At 36.9% G+C, this 23,587-nt stretch overlaps 5 protein-coding genes across 6 annotated transcripts; 2 read left to right on the top strand and 3 right to left on the bottom strand.

Annotated features, from left to right (window-relative positions):
• The first annotated feature begins 1,372 nt into the window (after positions 1-1,372).
• Positions 1,373-2,960, top strand: Rpp30 (ribonuclease P protein subunit Rpp30). Its single transcript, XM_077436357.1, has 6 exons — positions 1,373-1,496; positions 1,631-1,755; positions 1,838-1,909; positions 1,987-2,330; positions 2,463-2,542; positions 2,685-2,960. Exons 1-6 carry the CDS (start codon positions 1,415-1,417, stop codon positions 2,798-2,800), a joined length of 819 nt encoding a protein of 272 aa, XP_077292483.1. The 5' UTR covers positions 1,373-1,414; the 3' UTR covers positions 2,801-2,960.
• Rab14 (RAS oncogene family member Rab14) lies at positions 2,817-6,883 on the bottom strand. Of its 2 annotated transcripts, XM_077436359.1 has the most exons (6): positions 6,615-6,883; positions 6,092-6,200; positions 5,263-5,443; positions 4,850-5,032; positions 4,587-4,768; positions 2,817-3,080 (listed from the first exon to the last, which is right to left on the bottom strand). In XM_077436359.1, exons 2-5 carry the CDS (start codon positions 6,195-6,197, stop codon positions 4,597-4,599), a joined length of 642 nt encoding a protein of 213 aa, XP_077292485.1. In that variant the 5' UTR covers positions 6,198-6,200; positions 6,615-6,883; the 3' UTR covers positions 2,817-3,080; positions 4,587-4,596. The 2 variants fall into 2 exon arrangements, with proteins under 2 accessions (XP_077292485.1, XP_077292484.1); XM_077436358.1 differs by having other exon boundaries at positions 2,817-4,768.
• Positions 6,884-12,083: 5,200 nt separating this feature from the next.
• On the top strand, positions 12,084-13,275 carry Ntmt (N-terminal methyltransferase). The gene is made up of 3 exons (XM_077437281.1): positions 12,084-12,246; positions 12,315-12,775; positions 12,853-13,275. The coding sequence occupies exons 2-3, from the start codon at positions 12,339-12,341 to the stop codon at positions 13,073-13,075; spliced, it is 660 nt and encodes a 219-aa protein (XP_077293407.1). The 5' UTR covers positions 12,084-12,246; positions 12,315-12,338; the 3' UTR covers positions 13,076-13,275.
• A 463-nt stretch (positions 13,276-13,738) lies between these two features.
• Positions 13,739-15,875, bottom strand: LOC143915643 (peroxiredoxin-6-like). Its single transcript, XM_077436356.1, has 6 exons — positions 15,715-15,875; positions 14,834-14,951; positions 14,572-14,747; positions 14,140-14,338; positions 13,995-14,067; positions 13,739-13,918 (listed from the first exon to the last, which is right to left on the bottom strand). The coding sequence occupies exons 1-6, from the start codon at positions 15,851-15,853 to the stop codon at positions 13,790-13,792; spliced, it is 834 nt and encodes a 277-aa protein (XP_077292482.1). The 5' UTR covers positions 15,854-15,875; the 3' UTR covers positions 13,739-13,789.
• Positions 15,876-16,555: 680 nt separating this feature from the next.
• Positions 16,556-22,812, bottom strand: Arpc5 (Actin-related protein 2/3 complex, subunit 5). Its single transcript, XM_077436328.1, has 4 exons — positions 22,594-22,812; positions 22,043-22,115; positions 20,958-21,968; positions 16,556-16,793 (listed from the first exon to the last, which is right to left on the bottom strand). The coding sequence occupies exons 1-3, from the start codon at positions 22,731-22,733 to the stop codon at positions 21,729-21,731; spliced, it is 453 nt and encodes a 150-aa protein (XP_077292454.1). The 5' UTR covers positions 22,734-22,812; the 3' UTR covers positions 16,556-16,793; positions 20,958-21,728.
• Positions 22,813-23,587: the final 775 nt, after the last annotated feature.

Raw genomic sequence — 23,587 nt, 5'->3', positions numbered from 1 at the left:
ATTGCTGTAAACGTGACGTGACCGGGACGTGTAGGTAGATATGAATAGAAATGTAATAAAATAACATATTTGAAACGGAGTCGTGCAGTGCTGTTAAGTATGAACAGACCTTTAGTCACATTGCGATGGTCACAAAGACAATTGTTGCTATGAAAACCGTGAATGCGGAATATTTGACACTCGAGTTTTCGTTTGTATGATAGTGTTGCGTAGGGGTGGGTGGAGGATCCAAGTAAAAGGCCAAAGTCGTGTCACAGCATTTATTGATGATTAAGGAGATACACGCACCACCAGTGCTCCGTTCAGAATGTCTTGATATCACCTAAGTACCGCCTTATAACGGGTTGGTCGTTCAAGGCATCCGGTTACTTCCCTATTGTTTAGGCATGTATTCCCACGACACCCAGTCCCACGGTATGGGTCACTTCAGTGGCCATTGTTTAGCCTACATGCACTTAGAATCTAAAGATAATCCTCGAAACCAATTATAACGGTCGCACAGTGTCAGGGATGCGCCTCGGCCTCATCCGATTGCACTTAACCGGCGGCTCTTTTTAGTATACGTAACATTAGCTATCGTTAGTATGATGGACTTTTCGGTTGCCAGATATTCCGTTATAAAGATTTTAGTGACTTTTGAGGGGAGCGCTTTGTGACCAACGATCACCGAACCGAAAATTTCCGTACAGAAATCTGCCCAAATATTGCTCTGCAAATGCTTTTTTTTTACGAGATTTTTATTGCTATCGACTAGACGTATAAACTTCGCATGTTAATACGGACATACGAGCCCGTAACGTCATTTTAGATTTGATAATAATAAAAATCTCGTAAAAGAAAAGCATATGATGAACAATATTTGGACAGTTTTCTGTAGCGATTCACATTTGGGATGTAACCCGTTTATCCTTTTAAGAGTTTGTCAATTTTGCTGATTTTCATTGAAACGGTTCCTGTAAATTGGCATTTACTTTATAATCTCTTTTGCAAATCTCAAGTTATTCAGCGTCTTGAGGTTCGCCAATTTCTATAACAAAATGCTGCAAAAAATTCTCTATAGATGTCACTGTGGAATAGTTTGTATGAAATACTGGATAGAAACCTAGCAATACTGTTCGTTTACAGTACTCTGTAGACTTGAAGAGAGGTTTCCAGATCGGAATGAAATACGCAGTGAGTAGTAGTGATAGAAGTAATTGTTCATATGTATCTTGAAATTCGAATCGACCAACGGATAATCTGCCGACGTTTCGTACTATACAGTGCGCTATTACACTTTTATTATTTTAATTACTGTTAAAACATTTCGTTAAAATTTCATCTGATTGAAAATTGACTGTCCCGACAATGTGGACTAATGTATGCCGAGTAAAAGTGTACTGTATGGCCAAATTTAAAAACATATTGTGTCAAAATGACGTTTGGGTCGTGCGGCTTTTGCGATCTGTATTTATCTGAAAACTTCGACTTGAAGAAAATACACGTGTTAAAGAAATGTAGACTAATCAATTTAATTATCACGCCGACGATTTTATGAATCGTTTAATCTCAGTTTTGAATCGCGAAACTTTTCCTAACCTCTGTAATTTTTTCAAGTTATATTGTAACAAGTTTTTTTAAATCTTTATAGTGGGATATCACACCGTTGCCATCAATCAAAACGTAGACGAATCTGTTTTTGAACAAAAAAAGAAGAAGAAAAATGAACCGGGACACTGTCAAGACCCGGTCCCAGAACCTATAAAAATTCCTGAGGTTTAACAAATCCACTTTATTTAAATTTTTTATGGTGTGAATCCAGTTTTAATTTTCATACAGTGTAATCTTACGATTTCAGGATATTACCGATATTACAATATTAAACAGACTGACTATAGAATTCTCTGATAATAATATCATCCATAAAATGGTAACTAGATCTTTTTATTGTTATAAAGTTTTATTTTTATAATCGATATTTGTTCTGTACATTGAATTTTTTTTCAGAATCAATCGGAAAATTTAAAGAAATTTGATATTTTAGCTGTAATACCGACATCAGTTTCAGCTTTTCAATATTCGTGTTGTAATATGGATGTAGATATAATTTCATACAAACTCGAATCTAATGCAAATTTTAAATTGAATCGAAAATTATATAAACAAGCTGTAGAACGAGGAATATATTTTGAAATACCGTATGCCCCGGCTTTGAAAAGTTCCAATTATAGAAAAAATATGATTTCCCGAGCTCATTTATACCATTCTATTGGGAAATCAGCTAACATTATTCTATCAAGTGGAGCCCTCAACGAATTTCAAGTTAGAGGACCATATGATGTCATCAATTTGTATCCTTTGAACACTGCTATCTATGTATATATACAATATATTAGAAGACAAATAATTTGCAATTTTATTTCATAAGCAGTCTGTTATTAAATGGCAGCTATGTACTTTATATTTCCTTGACAATATCACAGATGTCTTATTTTAGGTTTAAGTGAACAACAATCAAAACACGTTTTAACAAAAAATATGCAGAAAGTTCTTTTGAAAGCAGGTATAAATCAAATTTAACATAATGGAATGCAAAACCTCTGAAGTTGAGTCAATCTTCAAAAATTTTACATTTCATAATTGTTAACTTTACATTTATCAGTTTAAATTATCATATATTGATAGTAATTTATGTATATTTTCAGATAACAGACGACGTGGGAAAACCTCAGTGTTTATTCTGCAAAAACATAATATAAATAAACGTCCACTTATAACTGAAGACGAAAAAATAAATAAAAAAATGAAAATTGGTGAATAAAACTTCATCAGCTTTTGCATAATCTGAATAACTAATTCAAAGATTACATACGATTTATTTCACAATTTTCCAATATCTGTTTTTTTTTTGTACATTTTACATATTAGCTACAGATGTGTAAAGCCCGTTTCATAATAAAACATTAACATTAAAAATCGTAAATATTCTGCAAATCACCCTCCCATATATTCCTTGTTTACTCGTAAGTAAATCGATTTAAAGCCAGCTTTAATTAATAGCCTATGGGTTATTTTAAACCTGTAGCATACTTTTAAGTGATCTGAAAACATCAAAAGAGAGCGAAAACGTGTTGTTAGGAACAGCAAAACCAAAATTCTCTGATTATATTTTTTTTTACAAATCTAGGTATACTACTAGTTCACGCAACATCAATTACTTGAATACTCACTTGCCGACGTCTTTCCAATACATATTTGATTAGTAAATACATGTAAGATTGATAAGGTATTTAATTCACACTAATTGTACATCAATATTCTATTCCAAGTTTTAAGGACTTGTTTAACTTACAATATAAAATATAAATACATATATAATTTGCATAATTAGAATTTATAGTTTAAAAAGAATGTAGATAAAGATATTCAAACTAAACTTCTTCAAAACATTTAACAGAAATAAATTGGTAAATTAACAATGATAGATATGTTAAATTTATGTTACATTGAATCAATAATAAAATTAGTTTTGTCATCAAACTTTTACGACATTACGAAAAGTTTTTTGTGTACATTTACACATAAAAATTTGATAATTTTTTAAAGGATAATAATGGAATTTTCAATATTGTAAGGATGGTTTTTAAAAGGCGTGTATAAATTTATTTATCATATCACTTACACGACTAAAATTAGGATCTTAATTATATTTGCAATATTCATATGTAAATGAAGAATATTTGAAGAATAAAATTCAATTATTGAACATCAGTTTAAAACGGTTTTTTTAATTATTAAATTAAAGTGTGAACCCTGTTTGATAATTTGGAAATATTCATCAAATATAAAAAGCTTTCCAACTTTAATAATTCACCGAAGAATATAAAAACCTATTTATTTTTACGATATAAATATAAATAAACAAGCATATGGAAACGTTTCATCAGAAGACAATGAAATGAAACTTAATATAATAATAAGCAGATCATTTAATATATATTTTTAAATAGGTTTTCACTTCATAACCCTTACCGCTCAATTTTAAAATCATAGTATTCTAATACATGTATGTAGTAAATATTTCATATCAACGATATAATCTTCAGCATATAATAAATAAATTTTATTTTACAAAATGTATTAATTAAAGCTGAAAATTTTCGTAACTAGTGAATATTTAAATTATATTACAAATGTAAAAAATAGAACCAATTGTAATGTAAAGAATAATAATAATTTTATGATTACCTACTTTTCCAAAGAGAAAAATGTATTGTGTTACATAAAACTTGTACATATTTTGTGATTTTTCCCTACTTTTATTTGCTTTGTGAACATTTCAATGGTGTTTGCTTATTGTGATAAATGGTGTAAGCAAAATTCACATCACAAAATATGCAACATATATGTATTCTTAAAAAATATTAATTATCAGTGTGCACTACAAGAACCTCTCGTTAAAAAATACACTAAGTTATTAAATAAGGGTGACATTAAACTTATTCAAAATTTTCAAACGGTTACAGATGATCACACAATTATACTGATTATAATTTCCCAGATAGAAATGGAATGTATACATTTTTTAATAGAAAAAATATAATCACCAACGCATGGTTAGCAAGAACAATTATCTTTGGGCGCAGGTTGATCGCTCAACGGTCGACCAGTTTGATCAGGTTTGTGTTGTACGCCGGATTCAGCAGCATTCAGATCTAAACGCCCGTCTTGGATACTTTGGTATATCTTTTCCGCAGTTTCAAGAAAAGCTTCTTCGACATTTTGTCCACTGCGATTGATAAAAAAATAAAATAATATTACGTAATAGGAATTAATTAAAAATAGGTAGATACTAATATAAAATGCTCACGTTTTAGCACTAGCTTCGACAAACATCAGACCATTATCATCGGCAAATTGTTTCGCTTCTTCATACGTAACATCACGCTGACTTTCTAAATCGGCTTTATTACCGATCAAAAAGATTACCGTACTCGGATTGGTTAAACTTCTGGTATCAGTCAACCAACTACTCAAATGATTGTAAGTGGATCTAAAAATTAACATAATAAAATAATTGCAACAAGATATTTGAATTTGTGTAAGTTAAAAAAAATTCGGCACACGTGTGTAAACTGAAATATGAATGACAATGACATTCAGATGAGTATATCGTATTATAATATATGTATGTACAATTTAAAAATGTACAGCATTATCGACCCGATTAAGAAAACATAACATATTTGAAAAACTGTATTTATGTATGTAAGTACAACATACCTGCGAGTTATATCATATACCATCAATGCACCTGCAGCACCACGGTAATACGATCTTGTGACAGCTCGGAACCTCTCTTGACCAGCTGTGTCCCAAATTTGTAATTTGATCTTTTGTTGCGATACACCAATAATGCGTGTACCAAATTCAACACCGATCGTATGGGGGCAATCAGCCATGACTAATGATAAAATTATTTTCGATTATTTACAAATCAATTCCTCAAAATCAAATTAAATTATTTACTAAGGTTAAATACTGTTCAAACACGTCCTTTGCTTTACGAAAAATATCCACTTGTTGCCTTTAAATTGAACTCACAACAAAATATGTTTTCGCGTTGTCTTGGATAAACAATGCTAATTGACATATTTTCTGTTTAGTTGATCAATTTAATTTACCGAATCAGTTTGAACCGTTAATTTTGTCTCAATATCGATTTTTTTCTTTAAAACAAAGGATAGATGTGGGCAAATCGACATATTATTAGTTTTATTTAAAATTTTTAACAACTTTAGGTGTTGCATAGTAAATATATGTATTATGGTACAAAACGTTATATGGGGATGACAATTAATCTATAATAATAATAATCATAATCGTATTTTACTGTAGAGTAATTTTGTATGGTTATTCAACTTTTAATTTGTATTAGTTCGGGAATTGAAAATTCCATATAACATAATATGTATGTATTTACATTGGTGGTTGACAATCGTCTAACAAAATTAAGTAATGTAAATAAATCAGTATGAAATTAGACAATTTTAAATTATTTTATTTCTAAAATAAAATGGCTAATTTAAACATATGTACAAACAAGACTCACACTTTTTCTCGGTGAACTGTTGCAAGAGGCAAGATTTTCCAACGCCCATATCACCAATTATGATATATTTAAATATATAAGAGTAGTTGTAAGGTCCGGCCGACATTTTCTGAAACAATAATAAATTAAAAATTGAATATTTATCACACTTGAGCAAATTTTAGGTTACACTGTATGTAAATTAACAACTGAAAGTAGCATGTTATCGCGAATTCAGTCAACGACTGTGTTGCTATCTCTATGTATACAAACTGTATTGTTTGGATCGCTGATTATCCGTCCGCTTTTTCAATGCAGCTTTGTTTATGACGGTTCAGGAATTGAAAAAAATCATATTAAAAAAAATGTAGATCATCATGACGCATAAGTGAGAACTGTACTAGAATTTTTTCCCACGAATGTAAAAAATAAATTTTAATTGTATTACAGCGAGGGAAATTATTTGGGGTTTCACAAAAAATAAGAGGTAGTTAATGACGCACGTAAAGGCTTGAAGTAATTATAGAAAGCAGTGTAAAGTTACTGGTTGGTGTGGTGGCTTTGTGTAGATATCGAAGTGGGAGTGTCGAGTGTCGACGTTCGAAGTTCGACGTGGGAGTGCCGACGAGTGGCCGGAAGTCGAGAGTCAGCAGAGAAACGGGGGAGCCGTCAGCAGACCGGAAGCGGGGGGCGAAGGCGGGGGACGAGTCACGGGGCGGTGGCGCAGGCGAAGGGACACTGACAGCAGACAGCAGACAGAGGACGATTGACACCACTGACACCACTGATACCACTAATACCACTAGTACCACTGACACAGGACGACAACTATATAATCGATCGGTTCGGTGATTACTAGTCAAATGTGAACCGGTCACAGGACAACCAGTCGCTCTAGATCGGTCACACGTAATCAACCGTCTCACTAAAACTGGTCATGAAAAAACTGGTCACATCGAAAATTAAAAATTGGTCGAATTTTTGGGTGTGACCAGTTTTAGTGTGACGGGTGATCACGTGTGACCGATTGTCTTGTGACTGGTTCACATATGAGTAGTAGTCCGTTTACCAATCGCCCGACACTCGATCTGCATTTCGCCGACTTCACTGAATGCACATTTACACTGTGTGTATGGGCGTCTTCGTTTATTCGTTTGTGTTTTCATACCAATTACACTATTTATCATTTGAATTCCACGATGGGCGGAAATCAAATGATAACTAATGCCACACATAATTGCATCAGCCGTAAATAATTGCACTTATCATTATTGGTGATTGGATAAATATGTACACTCAAGAGAGCCGCACTCGCGAGACATCCAAACTTTCAAAGAAGAACTAACGCAATAGAATTCCACAAAAAGCGTAAAGGGATATGTCATCATCATCATTATCATCTAAAGCCGCTCACCATCCACTGTTGGATGAAGGTCTATCTAACACGCTTCCACTCGTCTTTGTTTTGCGCAACTCTCATCCATCTCACCCCACACATTTCTTAATTTCGTCCACCCATCTTCCCTGTCTTCCTTTTACCCTTTTGTATTCTCTCGGGTACCATTCTAGCACTTATTTTGTCCACCTTTAGTCTGTTCTTCTAGCCATTGCTTCGACAGCGGGTCTTGTGTTGTTAGCTGTCCAAGTGTGCTTCTTTACCAGGTCACTTATGATGGCCAAGTTACGGTGGTAGCGAAGGTTTGTTGTGTTTGGCTGCTTTGTCCATTGAAGGGGTTGGCACGGTAGGCAGGGAGTGGTGGTTGCTATTTATTTTACTATACTTTTCCAAGTGAAGAGCAAATAAAAATGAAGGTCAACGTCAAAAATTTATATTAATTGAGTCATATTTTGAATTCCCTCTTGTGTGATAGCATGACTAGTAGCGCCTTTGTATTGAGTATTTGAATGAACAAGGAAGAAAAAAAAGATATTAAAAATATATTATGAAATCTTATTTATTAATAAACATTTTTACCGATGTAGGATTTTTACCCCCATGTAACGCGGTAGAACGACGTTCCGGCACCTTTTTTCTCTGCATTTTTTATGTTTCAAACGAATATTCTATATAATACAATTTAAATATAATCTTTTCTAACAAAAAAACTTTTTAGTAACTGAATTCCAGCACCTTTTTTTTCTAAAAAAAAAGTCCTGTGTGTATGTATAATTAATTAAAAAATATATATTTAATGTGAAATCTGTTTTCTCATTTCTCATTTTCAGTTCTTAATGTGTGACTTCCTCCAGTATAAGATTTCAAGTGTATAACAAGATTCCATTTCCGAGCACACAGTGATACGATATTTTCCCAGTACGTAATCTTTCATGTCTCACAAGGTTATAGTTTTGAGAAAATGACTCGAAACAAATATTTCGATTTTGTGGCATTTTCTCAGTGCGAAATTTCACGTGTACATCAAGATGATTTTTTAGAGAATACGAGTTAAAACAAACAGATATCATGTTTGTTATATACATAGCTTTTCCCCAATGAGGTTTTAGGTGTATAACAAAATTATTCTTTGGGGAAAACGATATGGGGCGAATATTACATTTGTGTAGCTTTTTCCCAGTGTGAGATTCCATATGTACAACAATATGACTTATAAGTAAATATGATTTTAAAAAATTATTACATTTTCATGGCCGCCGAGAGAAAATCCGGGCCCCGATGCAATTTTGTAGCAGTGGAACCTAAGAAAAAAATATGATCCAACCTAGTAAAAATATTTATGAAATATGTATGGTGTTTGGAAAGTTGTACGTATATAAATTAAAATCGATTATAATTAACGAAAATATATTTGACATAATTTTATATACAATATTTTCATTTACAAATTCAAATTATAATATTATATACTAACTCGACTGATTTTGATTTTTAAATGCTTTTTATTATTACTAAATTATTTTCACAGTACATCTTATATATATTTTAATAGCTACTGATCATTATCTATTTTTCAATTTTAATTTAATTTTGTTAGTAATCATAATATTCTATTATTCTAATTTTAAGAGGGCTGGACACCAGCGCCTTGTCCATACAAACGTATTACACTTCTCCCTTCCTCAACTATGGCACTAGAGAAATTATTTTTTAATATGCTATGGATATCCACCATTAGCATGCATCTGTGCTTTTATTTTTTTGATTAGTTATTTTTTATAGGAGCTAGAGCCGCCAAACATCTATAAAATCGCCTCATTTTTACACCCACAAAAAGAGTCCAGCGTGCTTATTTAACGGTCGATTTAAAAAAAAAATACGCGCATAGTTGCACAGAAAATATCTTTCTCATACCGATGATGAAATTTTTTTAAAAATTGGTCCAGTTTTGGAGGAGGAAATAGGAGAGTACGAAACCTCGATTTTGTCGATTTAAAATACGTATTATCTGGTCGAAGCGAAACTGTCGCATTCACTCAATATATATATTGATATATATTGTCGCATTCACTCAATATATACATTCACTCAATATATATATCGAAGAAAGAAACGGCTACAAAATTAAGGTTTCGGGTGTACAGCCCTCTTAATGTATAGCATAATAGGAAAAAGAGCTCAAAAACCTATTTACAATTCTTATAAATGTTCATAATACATATACATACATACATCTAATACATAATATTAATTAAAGACTCTCTAAAGTCGAAGAACTAAAGCAGATTGTTTTTAGGTAATCTTTGTTTATACCTAAAGGGTATAGACACATGCACTCGATAAAAAGTGAACTTGATATGTATAAATAAATAAATTAGAATGCTATCAATCGACCGGGCCCAGGTTATTTGCATAGTCTGTGCCCCCCCTCTCGTCGGTCCTGATCACATTTATATGGTTTTTCTCCAGTATGAGATCTTTCATGTCTGGTGAGTACAGATTTTTGAGCAAACGATTTGAAACAAAAGGCACATCGGTGAAGGTTAACCCCAATGTGATATTTCATGTGCGCGACAAGATAACGTCTTAGAGCAAATGATTTGAAACAAATTTATACGGCTTTTCGTCAGTTTTTTCATGTCTCATTAGGTCAGAGTTCTTGGTAAATGATTGGAAACAAATATTGCATTTACGTCGCTTTTCTCTATTGTGAGATTTCATGTGTACAACAATATTTTTTTTCATAGAATATGATTTAAAACAAATATCACATTTATATGGCATTTCCCCAGTATGATATGTTTTATGTCTGAAAAGTTTATACCTTAGAACAAATGATTTAAAACAAATATTACATTTGTGCGGGCAAATGCCAGTGTGATATTTCATGTGCACAACGAGATAACGTTTTGCAGCAAATGATTTGAAACAAACATCACATTTATACGGCTTTTCGTCAGTATGAGATTTTTTATGTCTCATTAGGTAAGAGTTCTTGACAAATGATCTGAAACAAACATCACATTTGTGTGATTTTTCCTCAGTGTGAGATTTCACATGTGCAACAAGATTATTTTTTAGCATAGTAACGAGAACTTGAGTGCCAAATATTGTGTATTCGCGATTTTCATGGCAAAAATTGTCTTTGTGACCACCCCAATGTGACGAATAGTCCAATTACCCTAAAATAGCTCGCACGAACTTAAAATGGGTTGCCAGTAACAAAAATAAAATTTGATGTTTCAGTGAAATCATAATCAGTTACATTTTCACTGGGTATAGTTCAGTGAAATCATATCCAAATACAGTTTTACTGGCCCCCATCAGTGAAATTATAATTTTTGATAGTTGGATGATTGTGCGTCGCCTCGCTCCTGTCCATTCCCACTCTCCTCATAGTTCACACATCGTAATATCCATCCAAACACATCGTAATATCTTAGCAGCCAAAACTCATTTATTTAAGGTTAGGTTAAGTTAGGGTTGGTTTTATTAATTTAAGATTAGGTTGTAGGATCGGTATTTATTTTTGTTACTGGCACCCGTTTTTTTTTGTTGACATTACCTATATTTTGTTGACAATGTAGGCATATAGTACAACTTAAATGATCTCATCAGGTCACTGCGACACATATCCAGGAAAGTCATTAACGCATGGCACACGCTCGCCTCGTCAAAAGGTCGACACGTGTTTCTATACACGTGTCTTGGAAACAAAGGAAGAACACACTGAACCCATAAAAACCACGAACTACGTCCAGGCGTATGAACCCATAAAACCACGCTCGCAGCATTAGTAGGTCAACGCGAGTACCAAGAACAAAAGATGTGCACACGACACACTTCAACCCAAAACGTTTATAAAGCAACGCAGCAACCTCCACCGGCAGAGTGAGCTCTGGAGTTCATACAGATCACTTCTCCGAAGAAACCTCTTCGTACATACAATAACCATTGTACCAAATTGAACGAAAATAAACGATCCTCTTTCAAACTACACAACGCGTGTTTCGTAAGACCGAGATACGGTCAAAATACCTTCCCTGTCTTACACTGGTGACCGCCGACTACAAAATTGGCAATCTTACAACAACACCAGTAGCAAAATGAGTGACAATTGGGCAAAAGCTAAATTTACTGATAGTATAAATAGAAAAAGAATGGTAATTTTAATAAAAAAAATATTTGAATTGTATACAGTGCCGGCCTTACACCCGATGGCGCCCTCGGGAATTTTTTTCTAAATACTCTAAGAAAGAAATTTTGCCTTTGGCACTCTAATCTAAAATTTTTCTTAACGGATTCTTTCGCACACTACGATTGCGCACACTACAATCGCAGCCACAAAAATCGCAAATGCGAAAAACCCGGAATTCAAACTCTTGTTAGTATGATAGTTCGGGTTACGTCGCAAAAGTGAATCGCTACCAGGATAACTACCGAAAATCACGTGCGTGGTCTCCCGGCGAACGAAAATTCGTCGCACAGGAAAATTGCCTGTGCGAAAATTTCTCAGCATATGCTTTTGTTTACGAAATTTTTATTATTTACTTTCGTGCCACGGGAGTTTTGCGCGCGCGATTTTCGTAGCGGCGGTTATCCTGGTAGCGATTCACATTTGGGGTGTAATCACCGAATCATGAATATATTTTAAACATGGCAACACCAAATATGCGCAACTGTCAATATTGTCAATGTGTTAACGATCCGGTCGACGAGTAAAATGGAATGACGCTGGAGGCTTTCGGTGGACTTAACTGAAATTTTCTCTCTACAATATGTCAGTTAGATATATATTTATATTATTAATTAAACGTTTAGTATCTTATTCAGTCTTTTCAATTGTAGGTTATAAAGCGAGTATCTCGTATCATGGAATCCAAATTTTATGAAGATGCCATAGATTATTGGGCCCAAGTGCCCGCAACTCTTGAAGGTGTTTTAGGTGGTTTCGAATTCATATCTGACGACGACGTGAAAGGTTCTAGCTCTTTTTTAGAGGAGTTATTCTGCTGTAAAAATAGTTCACCGCCGGAAAGAAATATCGCCCTGGATTGTGGAGCGGGAATTGGCCGCGTCACTAAATTCCTCTTGACCAAATATTTCGATAAGGTTGACTTGGTCGAACAAAACCAGCAGTTTTTGGAAAAAGCGCACCATTTCATTGACAATCCAGATAAAATAGGCACCATGTATGCTTCTGGTCTCCAAAATTTTAAACCGGATAAGAAATATGATGTCATTTGGAATCAATGGGTTCTCGGACATCTAAAAGATGCTGATTTAATAGAATATTTTATTACATGCGGGTATGTGTTTTTTTTTGTGCAAAACATTTCACATTCGATGCAAGAAATGTTTTCAGATTTAATTTCTTTTGTTTCAGAAATTCTTTAAATCCAAACGGTTTGATAATAGTGAAGGAAAATGTAACATCTTCGAATAAACTTGAAAAGGATGAAGTGGATTCTTCTGTTACACGTCCAATGAAACACTTATTGAGGATATTTAAAAAAGCTAAATTAAAAATAGTTAAAGAACTGAAACAAGAAGATTTTCCTAAAGGAATCTATCCTGTACATATGTTTGCTTTACGACCGAATATTTAAATGACCGATCGACCGAAAAATATCAGAATGGTAAAGCAGTCTGTGAAAGTTGATCAAGAAACTTCTAAAGAGATCATAGAAATAGAATAACCTGAAATTTTCATAAGGCTGGCAAACGTTGAAATTTAAATAAAATTATTTTTTAACACCAATATGCTTTATTTCAATACACAAACAAAATTACATCTATGTTCTATACATTTAAAGCATTTTATTTTGGGTCGACACACAACCACAAAGGTTCAAAAACATTGAGATAAATAAGCTTTGGCTATATAATTATATATATATATATATATATATATATATATATATATATATATATATATATATATCCATTGGACCCTTTTAAGAATGGTAATTGTTTCCTTAGTATCATCAGTTCTTCCCATTATCTTAACAAGCACTCATCATCTGGGTTAATTGAGATCATTAACAATAAATTCGTATTTGACATAAGTATCAGTGTGTAATATGTAAATATATTGATGGCATGTTGTAAATGGTCATACTTCTAACATGTGTGCGTATGTTGCATTCTTAAAATATACCTTTCATATACATATATGTAATTGCGTCATACGCCTTTTCCCTAAGCCAATATATAATATAAACTCTTTTATCTATGTATGATATATATATATATATTTTTTTTTTTTTTTTGACACATTGAACACCGAAAAATTATGTAATTTCATCAATTTAAAAATGAAATTAGGGGTGAGGAGTTTTGCGCATGTAAGGCAATCCTGATGGAACAGCCACAGATGTCGTGCCACGAGGGAACATCTTATTCAACTGTAGATTCGTCACCACTGGCAAAATCATGCATTCCTTGCCAACCTGAAATAATAAAAAACAAGCTGGTATGTGAATATTTAAATTAAAAGAAATATAATAAAAACATTAAAAAAACTACCTCCCAGTCTGCAGGAGTAGCCACCTTATGCGTATCTGTTAGCTGCATTGCGTCAATTGTACGCAAAATTTCACTAAAAAATAAATTATAAGTGAAGAAAATGAGAACAACAAACTCTTAAAATATTAAAATAATTTGTGCTCACTTGAAGTTTCGGCCAATGGTCGCCGGGTACAAGATTGAAAGGCGATACTTCTTTTTTGGATCGATTACGAACACCGCACGAGCCGTTAGTGGAATACCGTGTGAATCAACTTCATCAGGATCCAACATTCCCAAGAGTACAGCCAAATTTCTATCACTGTCATCGATGATTGGAAATGGAAAGCCGGGGGACTTGTCGCCTAAAACATGCATACATAGTTAATAAATAACCTGAAGTAAACAAGGAGTATCTAAAATCAGTCAAACATATGAGCGTAAAATGTAGGGTGTTTGGGCATTAGCACATAGAACTATAATAAAGAACGTCTCCTATATAAAAGGTTGTCGAATTAATCAAAGGCGTTCGGAGAAGATACGACCAGGGGCACAATTATTTTAATTGAATGAAATTAATATTATATATGCCACCAACCCGCATATGACTTGACGTCCTTCTGCCAAAGCTCGTGATTCTTAACCGAATCGCAAGATAAGGCAATGATCTTGACATTTCGCTTTTCAAACTCGGGTGCGAGATTGACGAGTCTCGCCAGTTCGGTGGTACACACCGGTGTAAAATCAGCCGGGTGGGAAAAAAGAATGCCCCAGCTGGGAAGAAAAAAAATATATCTCAATATGAACTTCATTTCCTTTTTTATAATTTGTTAGAAATATACAAAGTTGAAAATACTGACGAATCTCCCAGCCACTTGTGAAACGACAAAGTTCCTATGGTCGTTGTGCAAGTGAAATTGGGAAACATCTCTCCTAAGGTCGGCATCTTTTCGTGGACAATATCCGTATCTGGGTAAACTGAAAAATATAATGTAAAATTATACGCAGTACAAATTTAAACACAAATACATACATATAATGAGTCTTCGACAGTTGCACAGTCGGTTATAAAGAAAGTATAGTAATACAAAAAAAAAAAACAGTTTGCTTTGATGAATTAATTCTTCATTTGCTATACGTTCCGAGGTAGATTTTGCAATATAGATAAAAACAGAGATGGCGCAGTGGCAAAACGTTTACAAAGTAATTACGATTGATGCGCATATATTGATATGAAACACGGTAAATACACACCAGATGGGACAATGTGATCGATGGGGGTATTCGAAAGGATATACAACGTAGATATCGAGGGCGATAACAGATGTTGTTGAAAGAATTAGAGACGTTTTGGAATAACAAGCGCGCTGATGCTTTCACGATAACATCGAATCCAAACGTGAAAAGGACACGAAACGGTCTGACGAGAAAGTGCGCACAACAATTAGCAAAAGCTTTGGGAGGCCATTTAATGGGAATAGCATAAAATTAGCATATGCGCAGGACAGGTATACGAGTATAACGATTATCGACGCAGATTCGTGGAACACTCGAGCACAAAAGGATGTTTTCAAAAGAAATCTACATAAGTGGGTGTGGGGTGTGGGGTGTGGGGTGTGGGGTGTGGGGTGTGGGGTGTGGGGAGTGGGCAGTGGGCAGTGGGCAGTGGGGAGTGGGCAGTGGGATGGCAGCGTCAGAGGAGTGGGGTTTCGAGGGAAAGACCTCGCGGCCTCACTGTCACCTGAATGGAAATGGAGATGTGCTACCGACGAACGCTGAACGTCAACTGTACGATGGCCGCTCCTCGACTGCCGGTCTTTTCGACCGCCTGCCGCCTGTCGGGGATCCAGAACGCCAACTTCCGTCACCTTGACACTCATTCATACCAACATGCGCGAAGTCATCGTCGTATCATCATCACGGTTCGGTGATTATTCCGCAAAAAGCGATCTCGCGCACGTCACTAAAATCTCGATCACGGAACATTTGGCACCCAAAAACTCCATCAATCAAAAACTACACACGCGAAATATTTCACTTACGATAACTCGAGTGCCAGATGTTCCGTGATCGAGATTTTAGTGACGTGCGCGAGATCGCTTTTGCGGAATAATCCGTTTACCCATCATCATACCTGGCGCATTAACTAGAATTTAATCATTAAGTCAACCTTTTTCGACTTCATATATTTACGAGCAAAAGCGATCTTTATATCAGACGCCAGGATTCATACTGTAGATGTGGTAAACGAGTTACATCCCAAATGTGAATCTCTACCAGGATAACCGCCGCTACGAAAATCGCGCGCGCGGATCTCCTGTCGCACTGGGGAATTATCGTACAGAAAACTGTCAAATATCGCTCAGCATATACTTTTTTTACGAGATTTTTATTATAATCAAATCCAAAATGACGGTACGGACTCGTATGTCTGTATAAATATGCGAAGTTCATATGTCTAGTCGATAATTGATGTTGAAATTAGTTTAATTATTTTGATTTGTTTTTTTTTATCTTGTATTGCATTTTATTAAATTATATTGGGTAACATGTATTAATAAAAATAAGGGGGAGGAGGGAAGGCGCAAATTTTAGGTTTTGCCCTGGGCGCTTAAAATCTTCAGTCTGGCCCTGATTAAACCACATCATTATTTCATTGCTGTCGTTCTCTATAGCTTTTCATTTATTTACAGATTCGGCTTATAACGAAAAATCAAGGCAGCCAACGATGAAAATAAATTGTATCTCAATGTCATAATGAATGATTTGAAATATTTCAAAGTACAATTACTGAAACTGACACCAAAATGTTTAAACATACTGTTCCGACCAAGTCTTCATGGTCAGCTTTCGTGGCGTTACGACCAAAGGAGCCGTTTTGGAGGGAGATCGGCGCCGAGCGCGCGTCCCCGCCTTCTATTCGTTTTCCGCTTCGGTCGAGTGAACATCTCTGTTCGCTACCGAGTTTGTTCCCACCACCGAGTCCCGATCAGCTCAGCCTGGATCGGCAGACGATACTGGAAGTACAGCTTCAGTATACGTCCGGTGAGAAGTGAGGAAATCGTGGTCTTTCTTCGTCGAAGTCAGATCACGTAGTCACGTGAGGAGTGAGGTTATCATAACCTCTCGAACACGTGCGCGCTAATTTCACGACGGACTCCCCCCCCCCCCTCTGCTTATTCTTTGTATTTATATATATATAAAATACAGTCACCATACAAACAGAATTACAACCTGTTATCATTATTGTATAATTTCCCGCCTTTGTCCTGTATCACACTCCCTTACGCACACTGTACGAGAGAGAGAGAGAGATAGACATCAGCAGAGACCAGACCGCAGACGACGACCTGTAGATCCCTTGGAGGAGACCAGTCCCGCCCACGCTTACCACGAGCTTCTAAGAAACCGACTTCCGGGGTGCTCTCGAGTTGAACATCCCTGGAGTCTGTACATTTGGTCCTTCGAAAGAGCCGGATTTCTTCCAGAGCTGGTCTGTCAACGTCGTCTAATCTAGGTTGGTCGTAATTAGCATTTTTCTGTTGTTGTTGTGATTTTTGGTCGCCATTTTGTTTCTTTTCCCGTGTCCATTGTTTATTTTTGTCGTGTCCAAAATGGAAGCACTTCGGAATACGCGGAAAAGCATTCGCGCTCGGTTAACGAGAAATGCGAACCATTTGGAGGGGGATCTGAGTATTTCCATGCTCCAAATCAGACTCGAGATAATTAAACCTCTGTTGTCTGATTTCGAATCGGTCCAAGCTCAGATTGACGAGCTGGACGAAGCGGAGGCTCGGGCCTCCGAGTCCGTCATTGACGAGTTCGAGACGGAATACTTAATCGCCCTCGAACGATGTATGGAAATGCTTAGATTGCGGGAGCTGCAACTGAGCGCGTCGCCGGTAGGTGGCGCTGCCGTCACGATTTCCGCTGTATCGCAATCAAATTCGGCAATAAAATTGCCCCGTTTGGAGTTGCCCACCTTCGAAGGCAACGTCCAAAATTGGCCCCTTTTCTCACAACGCTTCTTGGTCGCTATGGCCGGCGAAACTTCTCAACTCGCCCGTTTCCAATACTTGTTGGCAGTCCTAAAAGGAGAACCCAATCGCGTAGTCAGTGGCTTAGAGTTATCTGATGATTCCTTCTCCCGCGCTTGGTCCATTCTGGAGCAGCGCTACAATAATAAAAAAATTGTTGTTCAGTCCCACATTCGCGCAATATTGGACGCGGAACAAATTGCGTCCAATAGTTACGCAAGTTTGCATCGCTGCATAGACGATTTTAACATGCACGTCCGTGCACTGGCCAACTTGGGCGTTCCGGTCGACACTTGGGACGACATTTTGGTCATGTGCATCACTAGGAAGCTCGATCGATACACGGTTCGACAATGGGAGCTTCAAGCGCCAAAACATGAGGAGTGCACATTCCACAAACTCATCGAATTTCTGACGCTTCAGTGCCAATCGATGGCAAATGCCGACTTCGTCTTAAAAGGCGAGTCGAATCCTCGACCAAGAACCATTACGAATCCGAAGGCAGCAGTTCTGCATGTGAGGAGGGAACGCCCCTCCTGCATCAGTTGCAGCGGAAGTCATTCTCTGCTAGCCTGTCCATCATTCCGCCAAATGAGCGGTGATGAGCGTAGGTCGAACGCCATAAAACGTCGACTATGTCTCAACTGCTTGAGGCCAGGGCACATAGTTCACGCGTGCCAAACAAAGCAGAGATGCTTCAAATGCGGTCATGCCCATCACACCATGTTACATGACTCAACTCCATACCAAACTTCGCCTTCAAATAAGGCCAAACATTATCGGAGCCCAAAGAAATCAGAGAACGCCAAACCCGTAAAATCATCGTTGGTTTTACACTCGGTGAGACGCGTATCGCCTTCTCACGCCCGAACTGTCCTGTTATCCACCGTGGAAGTACAAGTTCGCGGCGGAGATGGGCGTTCGCACAAGGTTCGAGCATTGTTAGATAACGGCTCCGAACTCAACCTCATCTCTGAAGACTTAAGAAGGCGACTCGCCTTAAAGTCGAAAAGGATGGACGTCAACCTGGTAGGAATAGGTTCAAATAGGACGTCCATTACTAGTGGCGCGGTAATTCGAATTCTACCGCGCATCCCCAATCAGGGCTCCAGTGTTGATCTCGATTGCGCAATCATGCCCGAGATCGCGAATCAACTTCCATCGCGCAACGTGTCCGAAATTCGGAGCCATTTGCCGCTTCATCTCCCCCTTGCCGATCCGTCATTCGATATTCCCGGTACAGTGGATATGGTGATAGGCAGCGACGCCTATCATGCGATGTTACGCAATGGCAAACGTACCATTTTAGTTCCCTCCAAGTCACGCGGTGACAGAGGAGGACGCATCGTGATGATGAACACAGCTTTCGGCTGGATATTGGGCGGCTCTCTAGATGCGCCCACAGTTTCAAGCGATTCTCGGAATTGCCATCACACAACGGGTCGTGATCCGTTATCTTTTTTTGGCGCGAGACGTCCAGTCAAGACAGTTACGCGTCCCCTGGACGAATCGCGTATTTCCGCGGAACGAAGATTCCGCTTGCCGAAGCGCAATGTACCCGCGCCCTTTAACCCTCACATCTTTCGACCTTCCCAACCCAGCTCCCATAACTCCTGGCCAGTTCCTAGTTGGCGCACCACTAGTTGCGCAACAGCAGGAGGATCTGGTCGATCAACCCGGAGCGAGGGTGCTACCACACCAGCACATGCAGCAGCGGCCCCTGGCAGACAGGGGCACAGGAGTAGGTCCTACTACTCCTCCATCAGCAACACCAAGCGAGCAGTCCGGCGAGTAGCTCGACTGCCAGTCGAGCAGCACTCAGTGAATTTGTGCAACGGTGTGGCGAACGTTCATAACGTCCCACATTAAAGTTGGCGCGTTGTTTGTATCTGTGTTGTGGATTCAGTTTATGTGTTTTAACTTAAGTTTTTGAGTTGCTTTTCTTTTATGCTTCTCTTGTTGGTTTGATTGGTGCTTTGTAATGGAGCTATCAGGATAGATTGGGACATATAACGGTTGAACAATATTGTTACCTAGCATTGGTGTTGGTTATTTGTTGGTGTTTTGGTTGTTTGTTTGTCTATTTTTTGTTTGTTTCTTGCCGGCTTAGTCAGCTGCTTATGTAGGATGGGAAACTGACGGTGGACTAATGTTATTTTGTTTGCTGACTGGGTTATTTTGTTGTGTTGTTTTTTTGTTATTTTTTTGCTTATTTGCTTGGTTTTTGTGTATTTCATTAGTCGCTTGTGCACCATTAATTCTTATTTGTTTTGGAATTCGATCCTCTGACTTCCAACGGGGGGAGTATGTTCCGACCAAGTCTTCATGGTCAGCTTTCGTGGCGTTACGACCAAAGGAGCCGTTTTGGAGGGAGATCGGCGCCGAGCGCGCGTCCCCGCCTTCTATTCGTTTTCCGCTTCGGTCGAGTGAACATCTCTGTTCGCTACCGAGTTTGTTCCCACCACCGAGTCCCGATCAGCTCAGCCTGGATCGGCAGACGATACTGGAAGTACAGCTTCAGTATACGTCCGGTGAGAAGTGAGGAAATCGTGGTCTTTCTTCGTCGAAGTCAGATCACGTAGTCACGTGAGGAGTGAGGTTATCATAACCTCTCGAACACGTGCGCGCTAATTTCACGACGGACTCCCCCCCCCCCTCTGCTTATTCTTTGTATTTATATATATATAAAATACAGTCACCATACAAACAGAATTACAACCTGTTATCATTATTGTATAATTTCCCGCCTTTGTCCTGTATCACACTCCCTTACGCACACTGTACGAGAGAGAGAGAGAGAGATAGACATCAGCAGAGACCAGACCGCAGACGACGACCTGTAGATCCCTTGGAGGAGACCAGTCCCGCCCACGCTTACCACGAGCTTCTAAGAAACCGACTTCCGGGGTGCTCTCGAGTTGAACATCCCTGGAGTCTGTACACATACTATTTAATTTTAGTTTCATTGGATTCCAATAGTGGAGTACTAAATTATAAATAAAACTAAAAAAATTCAATGTAGCCAACGCCTACTGTTCTCTCTGCTATTGATTTGTCTAATAGAGTAATAGCTAGTCTTGAATGAAGCTTTCATTCATTCCATTGAATCATTGTTTTACAGAATGCTTATTAAGTAGTGTGCTATTTATTTACTGCAAAATCATATATGCATATACGAAAACATATATATATGTACTAGTTTTTTTACCCGGATTCGCTCAGTATTTGAAATATTAACAGCTTAAACATGGCGAATGTAATAGTAAATATTCATGTTTTTTTTATTACATTTATTTGAATTGAAAAAAAAATATCGAATCGTCGTCATAGAAACTTTGATTTGTTTTCGATGTTACCAACCAAAATTACATACTTACATAGTTACAAAGTCTCTTTCGAAATTATATATAAGATTTATATGGAGATAGTAAAATTTTGCTGTAATTTCTTGATTTTTTTTGATTTATCAGAAAACGCAAAATGTTAATTTACATACACATACATATTAATTAAATAAATAGTAATTAAAAACTAGAGCAGTACGATTTGAAAACAACAATATTAAATTGATTTAATTATTTATTAAATTTCAAAATTATTTCAGATAATATATATCTAAGACATAATAAATAAATGTAGAGGTGTAATAAAGGTAAAGTGTAGAAATTAAACAATGAGCAAATAATAAAAAGAAATGAAAGATAGATTGTTTTTTTATTTAAATTCTTCTAGTGTCAGATAAAACTCTCACAATGGCTCCCGCTCCGCCAACTTGGAAAGCTTTTTCATGCCATAATAGTAAATGACCGCTGGAACCTTCTGAAGGGAATTCAAATCCTTTATAGATGTATTTCATCAATACATCAACTAAATCGACACCCAGTGAAGCAACTGCCTCTTCAATCTGTCCCGACTTTATTGCCAATAGAACCTTGAGTGTCAGTGCAAGAGCATTATCCTGCAATGTCAAATAATTGTGAAATACATATAAATAAAATATAACAGTTTTATTTATTAAAATAATAAATATACCTTAACTTGTTGATTTTTTGATCCTAGAGGCGCACATTCGAGGACTGTCTTCAATGCTTCGAAGTTCTTTCCTGTGTAGTGTGAATTAAGGAAATATATTTCGAAAATGCCACAACATATGAATACGGGTCGGAAGATAAAATAAAAGGTTAATTACAGTAAATGTGACAAATTTCTCTAACATTTCCCTTCTGGGTTTGATAAAAAAATAAAGAGTTTTTAGAATCTAGAATTTAAATTAAGAATCTAGGAGTCTTTCTAGTACTGAAGGTGATACATAGTTTCGACATCCTGGCAAAACGGTATGAACGTAAATTTTGGAAATCTGGTAATTATCATGCAACGAATACAGTTTAGAGCTCTTGATATAAATAATAGTAACTTTTATTCTAGACTATAGGGAGAATAGTGCAATCCATATAAAATAATAGATCAAGAAAAAAAAAATTATAAGGTTTAAAAATCAAGTTGTGTGGTTTTGTAATATTTAATGTAGTATATACTTGTGATGATTAATTTTAATAGAATCAGTAATGGTTTTAAAAGGATATTGATTAAGCAATGTGGTGACGGTAGACTCATCCGGTCCTGGTGGCCCTGCGGGTTCAGCCTCTTCTTCCCGGAAATTATCTTCGTTGAATTGATCAACGTCTATCTTCCGGAATGCGGAGCTCCATGTATTTTTCGCCATTGCAAATCTCAATAATATAACGTTAATATACCAAGAAAGAGAACGGCAACCACACCCGCGTCAAATGTCACTAACCGCTTAGTAATACACTTTATCTTGACAGCTATTTAAACAGCTTATTGTACGACCATGACTTTTTGTAACTATTTGTGGTTCGGTGATTACTAGTCAAATGTGAACCGATCACAAGACAACCGGTCGGCCACACGTGATCACCCGTCACACTAAAACTGGTCACACCCTAATATCGGTTAATCAGTTTTCTCGTGACCGATTTTAGGTCTGTTCATTCTTAAGTGCACGCTCGACTTGAGCGTCGGGCGGGGCGGAGCGTGCAGCGTTCGTGTCAAACACATATAAACAGATGCGAGCGTCCTGAGTGGCAGGCCAGCGGCGCGGCGGCAACAGCATGCGTGTTTGCACGCAACGCTAAACGCTCCGCTGCACGCTTTTCACTCAGGCCGTGCACTTACAGCACTGCGCGGCTTCAGCACTGCACGACTCCGTTTCAAATATGTCATTTTATTACATTTCAATTCATATCTACCTACACGTCGCGGTCACGTCACGTTTACAGCAATTTGGCCGAGTGCAAGGCAAAATCGGCTTACTTATACATTAGAGGCCATGACGATACGGCGCAATATTGCTTATGTCGTATTGTCGAGTACTTGCAATATGAATGCATACACGTGCATTCGTAGCTACGCGTCACAATACAAGTCAGCAAAAATGTTTCGACGTTTATCGAACGAAAAATATATTATATATAAAAACGGACTGTCGCTAAATATATATATTTGTATATATGTGACGGACGATCAACCGTCAACCAGTATGGGGAACAAATTTTT

This window comes from Arctopsyche grandis, chromosome 8, assembly GCF_051622035.1.
Source record: "Arctopsyche grandis isolate Sample6627 chromosome 8, ASM5162203v2, whole genome shotgun sequence".
Taxonomy (NCBI): Eukaryota; Metazoa; Arthropoda; class Insecta; order Trichoptera; family Hydropsychidae; genus Arctopsyche; species Arctopsyche grandis.
The sequence above is the reverse complement of the archived record's forward strand: the minus strand, read 5'-3'. Positions and strand labels throughout refer to the sequence as shown.